At 46.3% G+C, this 19,620-nt stretch overlaps 1 protein-coding gene across 7 annotated transcripts in view; it reads left to right on the forward strand.

Moving 5' to 3' along the window:
- Positions 1–19,620, forward strand: part of LOC121293715 (caskin-2-like) — a 296,419-nt gene that overhangs the window by 133,952 nt on the left and 142,847 nt on the right. For all 7 annotated transcript variants that reach the window (XM_041216912.1, XM_041216911.1, XM_041216913.1 and 4 more), the window contains one exon: positions 16,961–17,012. In XM_041216912.1, the coding sequence (XP_041072846.1) occupies positions 16,961–17,012 (52 nt within the window). The remainder of the gene's footprint in view (positions 1–16,960; positions 17,013–19,620) is intronic.

A 19,620-nucleotide genomic window follows, 5' to 3' on the forward strand; every position in this document is an offset into this window, starting at 1 on the left:
AAAAGAAAAAAGAAAAAAAAAGCTGTAAAAAAAATTATAAATTATTGGAAAAAGGAGGATCAGAAAGGGGGTGGGGATGGAGGAGAGAGTTCATGATCTGAAATTGTTGAACTCAATGTTAAGTCCAGAAAACTGTAAAGGGCCTAGTCTGAAGATGAGGTGCTGTTCCTTCAGTTTGCATTGATCTTCACTGGAACATTGCAGCAGGCCAAGGACGGACATGTGGGCATGAGAGCAGGGTGGAGTGTTGAAATGGCAAGCGACAGGGACGTCTGGGTAATGCTTGCGGACAGACCGGAGATGTTCCGCAAAGCGGTCACCCAGTCTGCGTTTGGTCTCTCCAATGTAGAGGAGACCGCATTGAGAGCAGCGAATACAATAGACTAACTTGAGGGAAGTGCAAGTGAAATGCCGTGAAGTGAAGTGTTTGGGCCTTTGGACAGTGAGGAGGGGGAAGTAAAGGGACAGGTGTTGCACCTTCTGCGGTTGCATGGGAAGGTGCTGTGGGAGGGTGTTGATTTATTTCGATCTATTGTTTCATCTCCACCTTTTAGCCCATTTTGATCCCTTCCCCCCACTCCACCCGCACTAGGGCCATCTGCCACTAGCTTGCTTCCCTTAATGTCCCCATTTGCACATCCTTTAGAAAATATCACCACCATCAACACCCCTTTGTCCTTTTGTCTATGACATCTTTGACAGCCTCTTCTTCGCCTCCATCTATCACTGGCCCCCTATCGAGCTCTCCTGTCCCAACCCCTTCTACCAGTTTATATTTCATCTCATTTCTATATGTCTTAGTTCTGATGAAGAGTCATACAGACTTGAAATATCAACGGTATCCCTCTCTGCTGAGTTTTTCCTGGTATTTTTTTTTTGTTCTAGATTTCCAGCATCTGCAGTATTTTGCTTTTATCTTAGTACTTTTGAAGTGTAGTTACTGTTGTAATGTAGGGAATGCAGCAGCCAATTTGTGCACAGCAAGCTCCCACAAACAGCAGTGTGATAATCCCAAACAATCTGTTTTTTTTGTAATGTTGGTTTCAGGAGAAATATTTATCCTTTCCCTATGCTACAGACAGTTTGGCACTCCCTCGGTACTGCACTGGGGGGGGTCTCAGCCTAGAATTTGTGCTCAAGCCTCTGGAATGGCAATCGAATCTTCTGTCTTTGACTCAAGAGTGCTACCCACTGAGTCATGCCTGCCCACCCATACCATGATAAGCTCTTCAGAAAATGCAGAGGAGCCTTTCTGACTGAAGATGATCATCCTTTTTTTTTAACCTGAGGAATGTTGCTTCCCAACTGACTAGGAATTCCAATTGGGGAAGGGAAAGGAGGGGGGTTAACCAAGAGAGATCACAAAACAGCGTAGTTATTGTACAAGGGACAAAGGATGGGGTGGGGGAAGAGAAATTTGTCTTGAATAGAACAAGGCAGGAATCTGCTGGTGGGTTGCTCACAATGTGGACGCAAAGTGTTTGAAACAAAACAAACTTTGTGTAAGAAGGAGGACCTTGCTCCCCTCCCCTCAGTCACATGGAGGCTGTATCGAAAGCCTCATTCAGCCTAGCTCCCTTTGTAATTGAGACTGCGAACACTGGCTGCTTACTCATCAAAGCTACAAACAAGTGACTTTGGTTCCCAACACCAGGCTTAATGCCAGGACCTGATAGCAAGTTTCGAAGGAGAGCCTCAGGACATCCCAAAGTGCTTCACCATAAATGGAGTGCTGTACTTTGTGAAGTGGAGTCACTGTTTAATGTAGGAAACATGACAGCCAATTTGCACACAGCAAGCTCCCATAAACAGCAACGTGATAATGACCTGGTAATCTACTGTCAAGTGATATTGGTTGAGGGATAAATATCATCAGGGTGGAATTCCCCTGCTCTTCTTAGAATAGTACTGTGTGAATCTTTTACACCCTTAAGCTGAGAGGACCTCAGTTTAACCTCTCATCTGAAAGATGGCACCTCTGACAATGCAACACTCCCTCAGTACCACACTGAATTGCCAATCTGGATTATCTGCTGTAGAAGGAGTGCATCATTGTCAGTGCAAAGTGCCTTGTTGGAAAGACAGTCCCTGGGAAACTCTTGCTTTTGCATTGTAGAAAGAAGTCCCTCAGCAAGGCTGGAGTTTAAGATAAATCAAAATAATTAAGCATGCTCGACACATACCATTCCCTCGGGATCCCTTCGCAGTAACCTCACTGCGGTATGGTACTCTTCTCCTTCGAATCCCCTGGGACTCCCAATAATCCACTTAACATCAATGGTGCTTAAACTCTGCAGGCACAGAGTAAATAAGATTATAGTTGAAGTGCTCTTAGCTTAAAGAAAGAGGGATGATATAGGCTACAGTGGCATGTGTGGTTAATTGGTTCCAAGAGTCTGTGTATTAAATTCCCAAGATTTCTTCAAACTAATTTATTCTGAGTCTAGCTTCTCTCTCCCAGTTGTGATTTTTCACATTGTTTGAGAAGGCAGTGTTCCCTCTATATTTTATTACAGAAGGAAGGAAAGACTTGCATTTATATAGTGCCTTTCACAACCTCAAGACATCCCAAAGTGTGTTACAGTCAATTAAGTGCTTTCAAAGTGTTGTAATATAGGAAATATGACAGTCAATTTGCCCACAGCCAGCTCCTACAAACTGCGATGAGATATATGAGCGGATAATCTGTTTTGTGATGTTGGTTGATGGAATTATTGGCCAGGGAACCAGGACAACTCACCTGCTCTTCAAATAGTAGCGTGGGATCTTTTACATGCACTAATTAGGGCAGATGGAGCCTCAGTTTAATGCCCCATCCAAAAGATGGCACTTCTGACAGTGCAGCACTCCCTCAGCACTGCAATAAGAGTGTCAGCCTGGATTTTTGTGCTCAAGTCTCTGGATTAATTCTTGAGTCCCACAGCCCACTGACTCAGAGGCGTAAGTGTTACCCCTTGAGGCACAACATTTCAAGGATCTTTTCTGGAAGGAGGGGAACCAGTTATGAGGGGCCGAATGGCCTCCTTCTACTCCTATTTCTTACGTTCCTACGTTCAATTAACTTTTGACAAAGGACGATTGCTTTCTGGCCACAAGCACACAAACCAGAACACACAGTATGGGTGGCGCAATTGGCCTCAGGGCCCCTGGAGGGTAGAGAACTCTCACTCCTGGTCAATAAAAGGTCACTCCCGATCAGAGGTGCGGAGCGAGGAGCTGGATCCCGCTCAGTTGCAATGCACTTAACAGCTGAATAGCCCAGTTACTCACACACGAAGAATGAACACACAGATGAGATACGAGAGGGCAGTCAGTACCCATGGGACCCATACCCAAGCAAGACCCAGCACTTTCAGGATAGGAGCAACATAGAATGTTGTTGTACTTTTGGGATCTATTTGCAATTGACACTTCAATATAACAGCGTGGGGAGAGGGAAGAACTTAATGGCAGGAATTGAAAGCTGCCAAAACAGGGTCTTCCTACATACGTTGCCAAGACTGGCATTGGTTATACTCTCAGAGGGTCACTAGGAGGCAACTTTCTGCCACTGAGGAGAGGGTAGATGCTACCAAGTAGAGGGGGAAGGGTAGTTGAAACAACAGTAGAAAAATTGCAGAGACAAATTTCAAAATGATTAAGTAGCTTTTGTCTGAGATACCAGATGTGATTAAGCGGCCATCTGCGGCCACATCTCCCAACCTGGCTTGTGGCTTATCAAACCACTCACCATCCCCTGTTGCTCTCTTTCTCTAGGCCCTGACCCCTCAGTGTTCTGAAGCTGTAACTAAAAGCTTTCAGAGTGTTGCCTTAATTCTCAGGTTTTGCACAGTAAGTGAATTTCTGCAGTCCCTTCCTGGTGTCTCTAATTAATCTGCTTCACAAACTACTTTCTCAGAGCTCTGACATTTCTCATACAAATTCAACTGCCCTAAGTCTTTACAGCTTTTAAATCATTGTTAAAGGGGCATAACCCACATTAAATCATTAGTGAAGGAACATAGCCTACTTTCAATCATTATTAAAGGGACAGAACCAATTAAACTTCTCCATTAGCTGCTGAATAGATTGTGGGTTGTCTCAAAAACCTGTTCTGTATTTTGCTTCTGTCCTTTAGAGTTATGGAAAAACAAGGTGGGTGGATGGATTAAGATACAGGTCAACCATGATCTAATTGAATCATGGAACAGGCTCGAAGGGCTGAATGGCCTCCTATGTTGCTTTCTGTGAGTCAGACGTACAGTTAAATCATTAGCACGTATACTGTGTTAAAGACACATATGACATGTCACAGGCCTATGTACAATATCACATGTATAAAAGGTGTAAAAGGAGCCTGTGCAGTGTTATACCTACGGTTACAAGTATTACTGAAATAAGAGACATGTGTCAGCTTTTTGTCTTGCACTCTTCAAGACACTTGCAAGAATACCAATATAAGGGGAAAACAACAACTTACACTGTATGTGAAGAGAGTGCTGATTGATTGGCAAGTGGCTTTGCCATAGAAAATGCACCACTGATGGTGACTGACACTTAACTGCCAAACATTGTCTGAAATTTAAACTAGGCAGCTTGATCCCAATTGGTCAAGGCATTGCCCTGAGGAATGAGTCAGCGAATAGCTGTTACTTATTTTGTTTAGTTGAAAGAGGTGCAATGTGTGTACATGTTCTTTCTGTCTGCAAAGAACAGGGCCCAGTGTATTAATATATGTCGCTTCCAGTACACACAAATGCACCACACTGAGAGCCCAACTGATAATCTTAACTTGGTTGTCAGCATAATTCTTGAGGATTATTTAGTAAATGTTATCCAATCACAGAATTACATCTAATGTTGGACACTGTGTTTTGAGTTTTGCAAGCACGGGCAGCTTGGATACGGCCTGTACCCATTGCGAGCAGCAGCTGGGACGTGCTGCTTGATCCAATCTGCCAGTCTTTGAGATGTATGGCCTACATACCTGGCATTACACTGGCACTGAAATTCATATACCACATTATTCATTTGTGTGATAGGCAGAACGTATTTTTGACTTGACAGCAACATCCTGCTAGTGGTGAATACCACTCGTATTGCTTCTGTATAGTAGCAGCGTGAAACAGCTGGCTTCACCTGTTGCTCAAATCTTTGAGATACCTTGCCCTTCCAGGGTAATCTGAGGTAGACTGGGCACTTTTCAGAGCTGAAAGTGATGGCCTTAGGCCCGTTCATGAGTTTGAGCAATACACCGCGCAAAATGATCTGATCAGGGTAGCCACTGTCCCACAGGATGTCTTTGATGTGCCCTATTTCAGCATCAAGCTTGCATGGTGAGCAAATGGTTAGGGCCCTGTTTGGAAGGTTGTGATAAGGCCAATCTTATAGCTCGTGGAACTGTAAGAATCCCAACATGTATATTGACCAGTGAAGACAGACATGGCAGATTTCTCAACTAGTACATCAAGGAAAGGGAGTTGATTTGATTTGATATTTCAAAAGGTGAATTTGGACACAGGATGGAGCCCAATAAGACATGCAAGGAAATTATTACGTGCAGCTTCGGATTTAAATACAGCAAACGTATCATCCACCAATCGGAAATATGCAAGGGGCAGGAGGTTGGGTGTTATTCCATCAAAGACACGTTTCTCATGGAACCCAACAAAGATGTTTGCGTGAGCTGGGCCTAGAAGGGATCCCATGGCAACACCATCTATTTGGGCATACATGGCGTCATTAAATCTGAACTCAACTGCGCAAGTAGCCGAGTTCATAAGCTCAATGAATACTGATTCACGCAATGGTGGTGGGTCTAGATCACCATGATATGGTGCTGTAGCTCAAATATCTTTGGCTTTCTTAAGTGGAACATTGGTAAATAGGCTAGGAATGTCAAAATGAGGACATGGACGCAGCAGTACTATCGATATGCAAGCTGTGTATGACCTTCGCAAATGTGAAGGAATACTATGTGGAAAACATGGTCAAAACTGGTTGTAACAATTTGCCCAACTATTTGAGGCAGGTGAGATTGGGGCACACAAGTTTCCCTGTGTGTCTGGGGTGCACGGTATGTGATTAGGGTGCACGGTGTATGATTAGGGTGCACAGTGTGTGTCTGGGGTGCACGGTATGTGCCTGGGGTACATGGTGTGTGATTGGGGTGCACGGTGTGTGTCTGGGGTGCACGGTGTGTGCCTGGGAGGCACGGTGTGTGTCTGGGGTGCACGGTATGTGCCTGGGAGGCACGGTGTGTGTCTGGGGTGCACAGTATGTGCCTGGGATGCACGGTGTGTGTCTGGGGTGCACGGTGTGTGTCTGGGGTGCACGGTATGTGCCTGGGATGCACGGTGTGTGACTGGGGTGCACGGTGTGTGCCTGGGGTACACGGTGTGTGATTAGGGTGCACTGTGTGTGTCTGGGATACACGGTGTGTGACTGGGGTACACGGTGTGTGATTAGGGTGCACGGTGTGTGTCTGGGATACACGGTGTGTGACTGGGGTACACCGTGTGTGACTGGGGTACACGGTACGTGTCTGCGGTGCACGGTGTGTGATTGGGGTGCACGATGTGTGACTGGGGTACACGGTGTGTGATTAGGGTGCACGGTGTGTGATTGGGGTGCACGGTGTGTGATTAGGGTGCACGGTGTGTGATTGGGGTGCACGATGTGTGACTGGGGTACACGGTGTGTGACTGGGGTGCACGGTGTGTGACTGGGGTGCACAGTGTGTGTCTGGGGTGCACGGTGTGTGACTGGGGTACATGGTGTGTGACTGGGGTACACGGTGTGTGACTGGGGTGCACGATGTGTGACTGGGGTACACGGTGTGTGACTGGGGTGCATGGTGTGTGACTGGGGTACATGGTGTGTGATTAGGGTGCACAGTGTGTGATTGGGGTGCACGGTGTGTGTCTGGGGTGCACGGTGTGTGTCTGGGGTACACGGTGTGTGACTGGGGTACACGGTGTGTGACTGGGGTGCACGGCGTGTGATTAGGGTGCACGGTGTGTGTCTGGGGTGCACGGTATGTGATTAAGGTGCACGGTGTGTGACTGGTGTACACGGTGTGTGACTGGGGTATACAGTGTGTGATTAGGGTGCACGGTGTGTGACTGGCGTACACGGTGTGTGATTAGGGTGCATGGTGTGTGATTAAGGTGCACGGTGTGTGACTGGCATACACGGTGTGTGACTGGGGTACACAGTGTGTGATTGGGGTGCACGGTGTGTGATTAAGGTGCACGGTGTGTGACTGGCGTACACGGTGTGTGATTAGGGTGCACGGTGTGTGACTGGGGTACATGGTGTGTGATTAGGGTGCACGGTGTGTGTCTGGGGTGCACGGTGTGTGACTGGGGTGCACGGTGTGTGATTAGGGTGCACGGTGTGTGATTAAGGTGCACGATGTGTGACTGGGGTGCACGGTGTGTGACTGGGGTACACGGTGTGTGACTGGGGTGCACGGTGTGTGACTGGGGTACATGGTGTGTGATTAGGGTGCACGGTGTGTGACTGGGGTGCACGGTGTGTGATTAGGGTGCACAGTGTGTGTCTGGGGTACACGGTGTGTGACTGGGGTGCACGGTGTGTGATTAAGGTGCATGGTGTGTGATTAAGGTGCACGGTGTGTGACTGGGGTGCATGGTTTGTGTCTGGGGTGCACGGTGTGTGTTTGGGGTGCACAGTGTGTGATTAGGGTGCACGGTGTGTGACTGGGGTGCACGGTGTGTGACTGGGGTACATGGTGTGTGATTAGGGTGCACGGTGTGTGACTGGGGTGCACGGTGTGTGATTAGGGTGCACGGTGTGTGATTAAGGTGCACGGTGTGTGTCTGGGGTGCACGGTGTGTGATTAGGGTGCACGGTGTGTGATTAAGGTGCTCAGTGTGTGATTAGGGTGCACGGTGTGTGATTAGGGTGCACGGTGTGTGATTAGGGTGCTCAGTGTGTGATTAGGGTGCACGGTGTGTGATTAGGGTGCACGGTGTGTGATTAGGGTGCACGGTGTGTGACTCGGGTGCACAGTGTGTGATTAAGGTGCACGGTGTGTGATTAGGGTGCACGGTGTGTGATTAGGGTGCACGGTGTGTGACTGGGGTGCACAGTGTGTGATTAAGGTGCATGGTGTGTGTCTGGGGTGCACGGTGTGTGATTAGGGTGCATGGTGTGTGTCTGGGGTGCACGGTGTGTGTCTGGGGTGCACGGTGTGTGACTGGGGTGCACGGTGTGTGATTAGGGTGCACGGTGTGTGTCTGGGGTGCACGGTGTGTGACTGGGGTGCACGGTGTGTGACTGGGGTGCACGGTGTGTGATTAGGGTGCACGGTGTGTGACTGGGGTGCACAGTGTGTGATTAAGGTGCATGGTGTGTGTCTGGGGTACATGGTGTGTGATTAGGGTGCACGGTGTGTGATTAGGGTGCACGGTGTGTGATTAGGGTGCACGGTGTGTGACTGGGGTGCACAGTTTGTGACTGGGGTGCACAGTTTGTGACTAAGGTGCACGGTGTGTGACTGGGGTGCACGGTGTGTGATTGGGGTACACGGTGTGTGATTAGGGTGCACGGTGTGTGATTAGGGTGCATGGTGTGTGTCTGGGGTGCACGGTGTGTGACTGGGGTGCACGGTGTGTGACTGGGGTGCACGGTGTGTGATTAGGGTGCACGGTGTGTGATTAGGGTGCATGGTGTGTGTCTGGGATGCACGGTGTGTGATTAGGGTGCACGGTTTGTGATTAGGGTGCATGGTGTGTGTCTGGGGTGCACGGTGTGTGATTAGGGTGCACGGGATCGCTGTGTGTAAAAAATTGTCAAATCCTGGAACATTCTGCACTTGAAAGTTCATTGATCCCTGTCATTGCAGTGGTTCAATATGCCTGCTGTGGGTCTGTCTCTCCTTCTCTAGCTGTTACTGTGTTTTTCATTGCTTGAACACTTCAAAAATTTGAGAGATTGTAGTGACGGTGGTGGGTGGGGTGAGAGGGGGAGATGGCAAGAGAACTTTTAGACCAGGCAGGGTGGTTAAAGGTGGGAGGTCATGTAAGACAACCTCTCGGCAAGTGTCTAACCAGAGTTGACAAGCCTGGAATCTAGAATTTTTTTCACAAACCAGTTCTCCTGCCTATTATTGTGACTAGAAGTTCAAGTCAAAGATTTGGTGCCCAATTTTTGCTCCATTCTCTCTGATCCTTGTTCTCATTGAATGAAGGCCTGCACAGTGAATGGGGTCAGGCAATAGTCACTGAGTACTCTACCTGCCTCCCTGAAGCTGGCACTTGTCACTTTACTGGAGTACAGCCTGCAGCCTCACAGAGGCCACTCCCCATTGTTAATACATTAGAGGCACAAAGGTTAGGGTTGAATCTTAAGCAGTTCTGATTTTTTTAATCAATGTCAGATTCTGGAAATGTTTCTCTTTGTTTCAGGTTCTGTCCAAAGTCACTATGAGAAATAGCCACAGTTAGTTCCCAGAGAGAGAGTTATTAAAAGCCGCCAGCAGCTCAGTCAGTAGCTGAGAAATAACTATTGCAGCGCTATCAACTTAGAAACGGTGAATGAGCTATTATGAATTTACTGGATCAGCAACGAGGTGTGACCTTTCAAGTCCTCGTTGTCTTAGTAACCATATAGGCCTCCATATAGAATGGCACCAGACTGGGTTGCTGATGATCGACAAAGACTGACTGTCTTTCACAATGACAATTGATAAACCAGCAATGGTGTTCCTGAGTGATTAGTGAGGGAGTGTTGAATTACTGCAACTTAATCTTTTACTGATCCACCAATATTGAGGGCAGTCTGTCCAGATTACGGTGGGCTAATGTGAGAAGCCACTGGCTGTGAAGAGGATACTGTGCTCAGTTTAATTTTCAGTAGGGTGGCGTATTGTTACTTAGCTGTGTACCTAGCTGGCTCTCAAGCTTCTTAAGTCAATGTCTAACTAGCAAGAGTGACCTCACACTGCTGCGGTGAGCACTACTGGCGTCACAGTCACTCCCTCCCTGCGCAAGATGAAGACCTGAGCTGCCTACCATGTGTAGTAACATTGTAAATGTGTTCACAAAGATTCCCTCTTCTGGGTTTTTCCAATAAAATCATGTGTTTGTAACATCTCCACTATTTTCTCAACGGAAAAAGTGTCCGTGAACATAATTGCAATGCTACTACAACAACAACTTGCACTTAAGTAGAGCCTTTAGTGTAATAACAACGTTGTACGGTGTTTCACAGAGCATTATCAATTAAATTGGACACCGGGACACTTATAGAGGTATTACAGTGATCAAAAACTTGGTTAAACAAGGTGGGTTCTAAGGAGCATTTGAGAGGAGAGAGAGGTGGGGAGATTTAAGGAGGGATTTCCAGAGCTTAGGTAATTGAAGGCACAGCCGCCAATATTGGAGAAAAGAAATTTGGCGATGTGCAAAAGGCCAGAATTGGGGGAGTGCAAAGATCTCAGGGGGCGGATTATAGAGTTGGGGTGGGTGGGTGCGCAGGAGTGAGGCCATGGACAGATTTGAAAACAAAAGATGAGAATTTTAAAATCAAGGCATTGCTTAACTGGGAGCCAATGTAGGTCAGTGAGCATAGGGGTAATAGGTCAATGGGATTTGGCGTGAGTTAGGATATGAGCAGCAGTGCATTGTTTACAGGGAGCGATACAGGAGAGGTTGGCCGAGGTTTGGAATAGTTGAGTCTTGAGGCATGAATGAAGGTTTCGGCAGCAGAAGAGTTGATACACATGGTGAACATGAGTTCCTCCCCAGCATGATCTTTTCAGCCTAGTGAAGGGGAAATGTTGCCATTCTGACTCTCATCAGCTGACAGTGAATGTGCTGTGGGATACAGCTGTGTTAACTCCTTCCTTCCTAACCCGTACAGCAGAGGGAATGGACAGGAAAGAACCAGGATAGAATAACTGGACTAGAGATGGCAGATTGTTAGACAAGGACAACTGTAGAGAGGGACGATGCATGTTCATGCTTATGGCTCACACATCTGGGGCAGAATTTTACGCCAGTGGGATTTTTACAGTCCCACCGAAGTCAATGGGTTTTGAATGGCTCGCCACATGTTATAGTCCCACCCCTGCCACAACGGGGCAGTAAGATTCTGCCCCTGAAGCTCTCTAACTCAATTATCCTGCCTAACAGAGGATGCCAAATAAAAAGAAAATACTGCGGAAGCTGGAGGTCAGAAATAAAAACAGAAAATGCTGGAAAAACTCAGCAGGTCTGGCAGCATCTGTGGAGAGAGAAACAGAGTTAACTTTTTGAGTCTGTGTGACCCTTCTTCGGAAGGTCAGACCTTGTTAATCCTTGCATTACTGGAGCTTACAATACAGTTGCAACAGTCAGGACTTGCATTTATTTAGTGTCTTTCACAAGCTCAGGCAATTCCAAAGTGCTTTTTTTATGGCCAGTGAAGTGTACTCTTTGATGTACAAAATGTGGCAGCCAATTTCTTTGCAGCAGCTTCCCCAGGCAGTGCCACGATAATGGCCTGATACCCTGCTTTGTTAACTGAGGGACGAATATTGAGCAGGGCACCGGGAGCACTCTCCCCTTCGTTTGTTCAAACCGTGCCATGGGATCTTTTACATTGACATGGAGACAAGCACTAAACTTGGCTCAGCATGCTTCAAGGACCATCTACCATTGAAGGCTCAAGGTGGCACAGCTCCCCAACAATGACGATACAAACTGCCGTTCTGTGGACGTCCATGCTGATCCCGCATCGGACTCGAAATCATGAGAGGACCCACAGGAGATGATGAAATGAGCGCGATGACATACTCGAGCAACGAGGAGCCTACCACGAATTACATTCGCCTGAGAGGGCAGTCAAGGGCTTCGATTTAACCTCTCATCGAAAGTCTAAAAACAGACATGGAAGAGGATGAGGGTGGGTTTGGTGGGGGAGGTGGGGGTGGTTCGGTGGGTTGGGGTGAGATTGTGGCTTGAGTTGCAGCACTTTCTCTTCTACTGGAGAAAGTCCAGTGAGTTCACTGTCAATGGGTCAAAATCCTGGAACTCGCTAACCGCACATAAACTGAGGCAGTTCAAGAAGGCGGCTCACCACCACCTTCTGAAGGGCAACCGTGGATGGGCTACAGATGTTGTCCTTGCCAGCTCATGCCACAAGAAAGAATTAGAAAGAAAAGAACACCATGATAAAAAGCATCAGAAAACAAGAGCAAGAGGTGGGCAAGAAATGGGCTTCCATTTTATAGATCAAACTTTTGGCTTCTGGTTGATAATTTTAAAAAAACTCTGAGGCAATTTGTTGATTAAAAAACTGGAGATTCAAGTCCAGACTTGGACAGATGGTGACCGAGGAACTAGGTGTAGGTGATTTAGCTGCTCTTTGTTTGCAGCCAGTTCACTGTACTGTGTAATATTGTCCAGCAGTTAATGAAAACAAAGGTAATGATTAACTGGATGGAATCAGTGCACAGTACACTGATCTTACACTCAACATAAAAAAGCCAACTAAATCACCAGTGTCTAGACCAGTGGGCAGCCACTTGACTCCTCCATCACACAAAAGGAATTCTTTCAAAATTGGCAATTGTAACGCATCCCAAGGTCCCTACTCCCCCACCCTGCTTGGCTCTCTCCCCTTTGCTTTGCTTCCCTGAAAAGGGGTTAGATATACCCCGCAAACTGGTCAATTGGAGCAAGTCACTCAACCTTCCTTACTCCTTAATCGGAGGGGTGGTTGCCAACCCTCCAGGGTTATCCTGGAGTCTTCGGGAATTAAAGATTCCTCTTAGACGCTGCTGCGAGCGCAACTGGCAAGAATAAAATTATAAGGCCATTAAAAAAATGTTTTTGCTTTCATTTGCTTTGAACATTTTTGGCTATTAGTAATGAAGTTACTGGACACGGGCAGGGTTAGGGGGCGGGGAAAGGCTCAAGTAGGATGGTTGAACACCGGAAGTCATGTGATCCTCAAGGGAAATGTGCAACCAAAGTTGGCAACCGAAGCTGGAGGCTTGGCCTATTTCTTCTTGTATCCCTCCACCTTCACTGAATTGGAAGCTCAGTGTATTTCCTGTACTGGAGGAGGTCATTCTGTCACTTGCTAAGGGAAAGCAGAGTGAGTGAAGCTTATAGAAATGAGTATTAAAGAAAAAAGGACAAATTGCAGTTATATAGCACCTTTCTCACCCTCGGCTTCCCAAAGAGATTTAGAGCCAATGACATTCTTCTGAAGTGTAGTCAGCAGTTTGATAATGACCTGATTATATATTTCTGTGTTCTTGATTTGAGGGGTAAACATTGGGCAGGACACCGGAGAGAGCTCCCCTGTTCTTACGCCCAGCCAAGAGGACAGACAGGGTCTCATCTGACAGACTTTTATATTCAAGATGTCCATAAGCATCGGAATGATAGCTTTGTGGTTATTCCACACATGGAGCAAGCACGAGAATGTTGCTTGGAGTAGTTTTAAAAGTACACCAGGTTGAATAAAGAAAGGTGCTTGCTTCTCAGATGGCTCAAAGGGTGATGGCAATGGATCAGTCAGATGGAGACCATCAATGTCCATGTTTGACCTTTGGCTTGTATCACTGGATGAGGCAGATGACTGAACATCAGTAAATCATGAAATCAGTGTCTCCAGAGGCAGGAGGGGACGATGGTTAAAGCTATTATAAAGCTAATTAACACTACTAGTTATCCTTTCTGTCTATGGTTTTTCTTTATCTGAAGATTTCATGATAAAGAACCTATAGGTCTTTCAAAGAGCCAGCACAGACAAGATGGGCTGAATAGCCTCATCCTGTGCTGTCAATTTCTGATTCTGTAAAGCATTTGCATCAGAGTCAGACCATTTGGCTCAACTGGTCTATTCCCATGTTTATGCTCCACATTGAGCCTTCTCTCATTCTACTTACAAAACAGAGGTCCAGATTTTTGTGGTGGAGTTGGGAATTGGGAAGAGTGTTTGTTTCTGGGTCATGAACTCGCTCCTAACAGGAATTTTGTTACAGGTGAGCTGTCAATTGGGTCAGGGACGGCTTTGCCAACCAAGTTGGAAAACTTTTCACGTTCTGGCATCTTGGAACCCAGGATAGGGTCGAAATTGTTAAAATCTTTTTGACTTTTCCTGTGTGGAATAGGCCCCCTCTGCTCCTCTAAGGTTCTTCACTGTCACTTGTTCAAAAAATATGTTAACCCTGTTCTCCCCATCCTTGATCTGGTCTACATTAGACAGCTCCCAAAGGCTGCCTGATGAAAAGATTTAAATGTGAACTCAATCAGTTCATTTAATTGGCCTGAGATTATTATTGTCAGTAAGTTTGTTAGCTTGCTTACACCCCACTCTAACAAAAGTCGTCCGGATTGCGAATGGGAGGCAGGAAGTCATCATGCATGACATCAGCACCATTTTTTGGGGGGTTGTCGGTTTCTGTTCAGAGCTGCTCCCAGCAGTGAAAATCCCACCCAAAGACTTCTTGAAGAAATGCTGAGTGGCAGTGCTTTGGATTTGAGTGAACACTGTGGTTACTTTAATGGATAGAATTTCACTCAAATCGAGAGTGTTAAATCCCACTTGATGAAAATCCTTGACAGTTTGATGGTTTTTTATTAAAATGGAACATTACAGAGGGACATTCCCCAGGGTTGCTCCACATAATTTAAGAAATCTCAGACAGCAGGTCCCCCGTGACCACCTCAATTGACAGGGGTGAAATTCATCCTTGGTTGTACTGAGTTGGCTAGTAACAGTCAGGGCAGTAACAATAACATAGAAAACACAGAGGCAATTGGTCTGTGCCATTTTATGCTCCACATGAGTTTCCTTCCACTCTACTTTGTCCAGCCCTATCAGTACAACCTTTTATTCCTTTCTCCCTCATGTACTTGTCTAACTTTCCCTTTAATGCAACTACAGTATATCGCTCAAATCCATATTCTCACCACTCTCTGGGTAGAGAAGTTTCTCTTCAATGTCTTATTTAATTTATTACTATTTTAAGATTATGGTGTGCCTATTTTTCTGACTCTCCTGCAAGTGGGAAACACTTTCTCTACATCTATCCAATCTAAGCTCTTCATAATTGTAAAGACCACTATCAGGTCAGCCTCCTCAGTTAGGGTTGCCAACTGTCATTAAATGTACTCCTGGAGGTTTCATCACATGACTTGCCCCACGCTCCAGACATTTTCAACCAACACATCCATCCTTGTGACACACTGCCTTCCTTCACCAATTGGAAAGCAAAAAGACTCATGACCCAACTGGATGATGCTTGACTGTCAGCCAAACAGCCTTTCCTTCCCACTCACACTCCACCATTTTCAATATTTTTATATCTGATAAAGAGATATGTTTGAAGAAAAATTTTAGAAGACTATCTTCTTTAATATCCTGATGATTTTTCTCCAGGATTGCACACAGCAATCTTCTTCTATTCCTGGAGACTCCAGGTCAATCCTGGGGGGTTGGCAACCCTATATGCCAGAGTAAAAGATGCAGCCTGATCAACTTTTTGCTGGTAGTTACCTCTCAAATCTGGCATCATAGTGTAAATCTTTATTGCACCTTCTCCATTTCTTCAGTATCCTTTTCACATTATGGAGACCAGTACCATGCACAATTCTCCAAGTGTGGTCCAACCAGGGCTCAGTACAAAATTAACATAACTTCTCTGCTTTTCTATTCCACCTAATACCCCAGCAGTGGAAATCCAGATTCTGTCCCACCAAACCGTGGTTTGGTTTTTGAGCTTGCTAACACTGGGTAAAGTTTTTTTTAAACTTAGGATGTGAGTGTCGCTGGCTAGGCCAGCATTTATTGCCCATCCCTAATTGCCCTTGAGAAAGTGGTGGTGAGCTGCCTTCTTGAACCACTGCAGTCCATGTGGTGTAGATACACCCACAGTGCTGTTAGGGTGAGAATTCCAGGAATTTGGCCCAATGACAGTGAAGGAACGGCGATATAGTCCCGAGTCAGGATGGTGTGTGGCTTGGAGGGGAAATTCCAGGTGGTGGTGTTCCCATGCATCTGCTGCCCTTGTCTTTCTAGATGGTAGAGGTCATTGGTTTGTAAGGTGCTGTCTAGGGAACCTTGGTGTAGTGAATCTTGTAGATGGTACACAGTGCTACCACCATGCGTTGCTGGTGGAGGGAGTGAATGTTTAAGGTGGTGGATGGGGTGCCAATCAAGTGGATTGCTTTGTCCTGGATGGTATCAAGCTTCTTGATATTGTTGGAGCTGAACTCATCCAGGCAAGTGGACTAATGTTATTGGAGAGGGCGGGGGGTGGTGGGGTGGGGTGGTGGTCACCAGGCTCCCCTTACAGGTCACTCCAGGTAAACTTATGGTGACCAGCTAAGACCAGGTGGATTTTTCTGACAGAAACAATAAACAGTGTCAGTCTAGTGCCAACACTAGGGTTGGGCTGAATGCCAGCCTCTGTTTACAATGCTGACTGTGTTCTTCGTGGCTCAATTTAAAATCTCTAAACACCAAGTAGAAATATTTGTGATAATTTTGTGACTTGGGTTAGAATCTCACCTATTGCTGCTGTGCTAGAGTTTCTCAGATTTACTGTGTCTCACTCACTCTAATGGAGTTACTCTGTCTCACTCCCTTACTAATGGAGCTACTGTGTCTCACTCACTCTAATGGAGTTACTGTGTCTCACTCACTCTAATGGAGTTACTGTGTCTCACTCACTCACTAATGGAGTTACTGTGTCTCACTCACTCTAATGGAGTTACTGTGTCTCACTCCCTCACTAATGGAGTTACTGTGTGTCACTCCTTCACTAATGGAGTTAGTGTCCCCATTCTCTCTAACCGAGTTTCTGTGTATCATTCTCTCTCTAAAGCAGTTACGGTGTCTCACTTTCTCTCAAACAGTGTGAATGTGAATCTCTCTAATGGAGTTTGTATGTATCACTCTCTCTGACAGTTAGTGTTCTCCAATCTCATTCACGTTTCCCTTTCTCCAATTACAGAGCTCCTGGGCTCCACAAAGAGGCTGAATGTTAATTACCAGGATTCAGACGGGTGAGTACCAACAACATCCTGTTTACATTAATCCTGTCATCCCTCAGTGCCATAAATCAATCTGTGCTGCGGGTTAAGAGAATGCCCCAAGCAACTGTTTCAACCTCTTTAAACAGCCCATGCTGGTTATCTGGAGAGGGCATCACCTTTATTTGGGGAAAGCTTGTCAGACCGTTTTCCTAGTATTTGTTTACATGGAACAAGGTGATGATACCGGCCTGGCTGACTCCACTCCATAGAAATAGAACGAGCTGTTAGAATTGGAACATGACCTTATGTTACATAATCCCTGAGAATTCAGTTTGGCTCTGACTTTGAAATAGCCGTGACTCTGAGGCTTCAGTGTGCAAGACAAAACTGTTCAAAATGGGGACATTAGAGACACAAGTAGGCCATTCAGCCCCTCGAGTCTGCTCCTGTCCACTTCGATCATGGCTGATCTGCATCTCACCTACATTTACCCACCTTTGTTCCAAATCTCCTAATATCCATAACCAACAAAAACTATCCATCTCAGTCTCAAAATCTCCAACTGACTGCTCCCCTCCCCTCGACCCTGCCAACATCCACAGCCTTTTGGAGCAACAGTTTTGCTGGCCACTATATTTCCTGGAGGTACCCAGGTTACCAATGAAATCAAGTCAAACTATTGGACATGACTCTGAAAGCTTCAAAACAGAGCTGCAGAAATAAATAGCAGGCTTATCGATTATCTGAAAAGAGGATGTGTTTGTGTCCTGTCTAAGACAGGTTATGATGAGGGGTTGACATGCGGAACATGAACCTCTCTATTTGATGTTGAAGACCTCCTGTGTAGCTCCAGAATTTTCAGGTTTTTTAACAGTTTACTTCTTGTCAGGAGCTGATCCAGTTGATGAATCTCTTTTCTTGAAGTTTGCTGGCCAATGCTCCCTCTAAATTATATTCAGAGTGTGCAGGTGATTAGGTCAGGTGCATGGCTCTTTGTGTGTGGCCTGCATGGGGACTTTTGGCTTGCTACCTGGCCATGGGACATTCGTGCTGATACAGGGGAGGGATGCAGTTCCCCATGTGCTGGCTGCCAACCATTACCTTGGCCAAATAGGCCACCCTCCATATGTGAGCTCCATCTACAACGTTTAATAGAATATTCAACCTTGAGGGCATTACAATGGAGCTACTCCTCATCTGATTCTCACACACCTTGGCCTTCCAGCAGCATAAAAGTCAAAGGCAGGGCTATAGCTGTTTACTTTATTACTGCACTCTTCCTCCATGGTGCTTTCCTGTGCCATGGGCCTTGGCCATTCAGTGGGCCTCTCAACAATATGCCAAGAATTTAATATTGATGTCACGTGAGCAGCTGTTTCCCCATTGTTACCAAAGCTGCAGATTCCACCAAGGCATTTTCGAGAACAGCTGTGGTAACGCTGGTTTTGTAACAAAACTAGGAGTTATAAATATGAGAGTCTGGGGAATTCAGGCAAAACCTTTTCTTACTTGTACACAGGATGTGGGCGTCGCTGGCTGGGCCAGCTTTTATTGCCCACCCCTAATAGTCCTTGAGATGGTGGTGGTGAGATGCCTTCTTGAATTGCTGCAGTCCATGTAGTGTAGGTACACTCACACTGCTGTTAGGAAGAGAGTTTCAGGATTTTGACCCAGCGACAGTGAAGGAACGGCGATATATTTCCAAGTCAGGATGGCAAGTGACTTGGAGGGGAACTTCCAGGTCATGATGTTCCCATCTATCTGCTGCCCTTGTCCCTCTAGGTGGTAGAGGTCATGGGTTTGGAAGGTGCAGTTGCAGGAAATTTCTTTATTCAGGGAGCGGTGAAAATGTGGAACTCGCTACCATATGGAATAATTGAGACAATTTGTACTGATGCATTTAGAGAAAGCTTAATAATGGAGAAAGGAATAGAAGGGTGTGTTAATAGGGTGAGGTGAATTAGAGTGCTGCAGTGAAGCTTTAACTCCAGGACAGATAAGTTGGGCTGAATGGTCTGTTTCTGTGCTGTATTTCTATTTAGTTCCATGTAATTCAGTAAACTACAGTTAATTTTTCTGTGTCCTTACTGGCCAGGGTGTTGCCCCTGCCTAATCTAACTCCCCCTGTCACAGATGGGTAGATCCAGCCCCAAAGAGGGATTGCATTGTGTTTGTTCTCAAAACCCATGGCCACTGTTTCTTGGTTTCTGCCGGGTTGATGCTCAAAATGGAGGGTCGCGCAGCAGAAGTGGATCTCGGAGGCAATGTTGCCTCTAAGCTGCATGGTTGCACAGCAGATGAAAGTTCTCATGCAGGCCATTGCAAACGTTGGTCCCTTGAAGTTACCGCGCATGCATGGCTGTGGGAAAGAATTTAAAGAAACGGCACAATTCAATGAATCAGGCGCACATTACACAAAGGTGGAGACCTGGCTCTTCCTGGCTAAGAGCTGCCAGCTGTCTGTCAGCCTCTTCAGACTGATAGGTTGGAAATGGGAATGACCCAGTGAGCGGGAGAAACTAGCCTGGAGGTCCGCTGGCTGCTTTTTCACAGCAGCTCCTGTGTCCTTTGGCTGCATGTCCAGTTTCCAAGCTTCACTGCAGATTTATGAATGAACAGTGGGGAAATTTCCTAGGTG

Source organism: Carcharodon carcharias, chromosome 22 (genome assembly GCF_017639515.1).
Source record: "Carcharodon carcharias isolate sCarCar2 chromosome 22, sCarCar2.pri, whole genome shotgun sequence".
Taxonomy (NCBI): Eukaryota; Metazoa; Chordata; class Chondrichthyes; order Lamniformes; family Lamnidae; genus Carcharodon; species Carcharodon carcharias.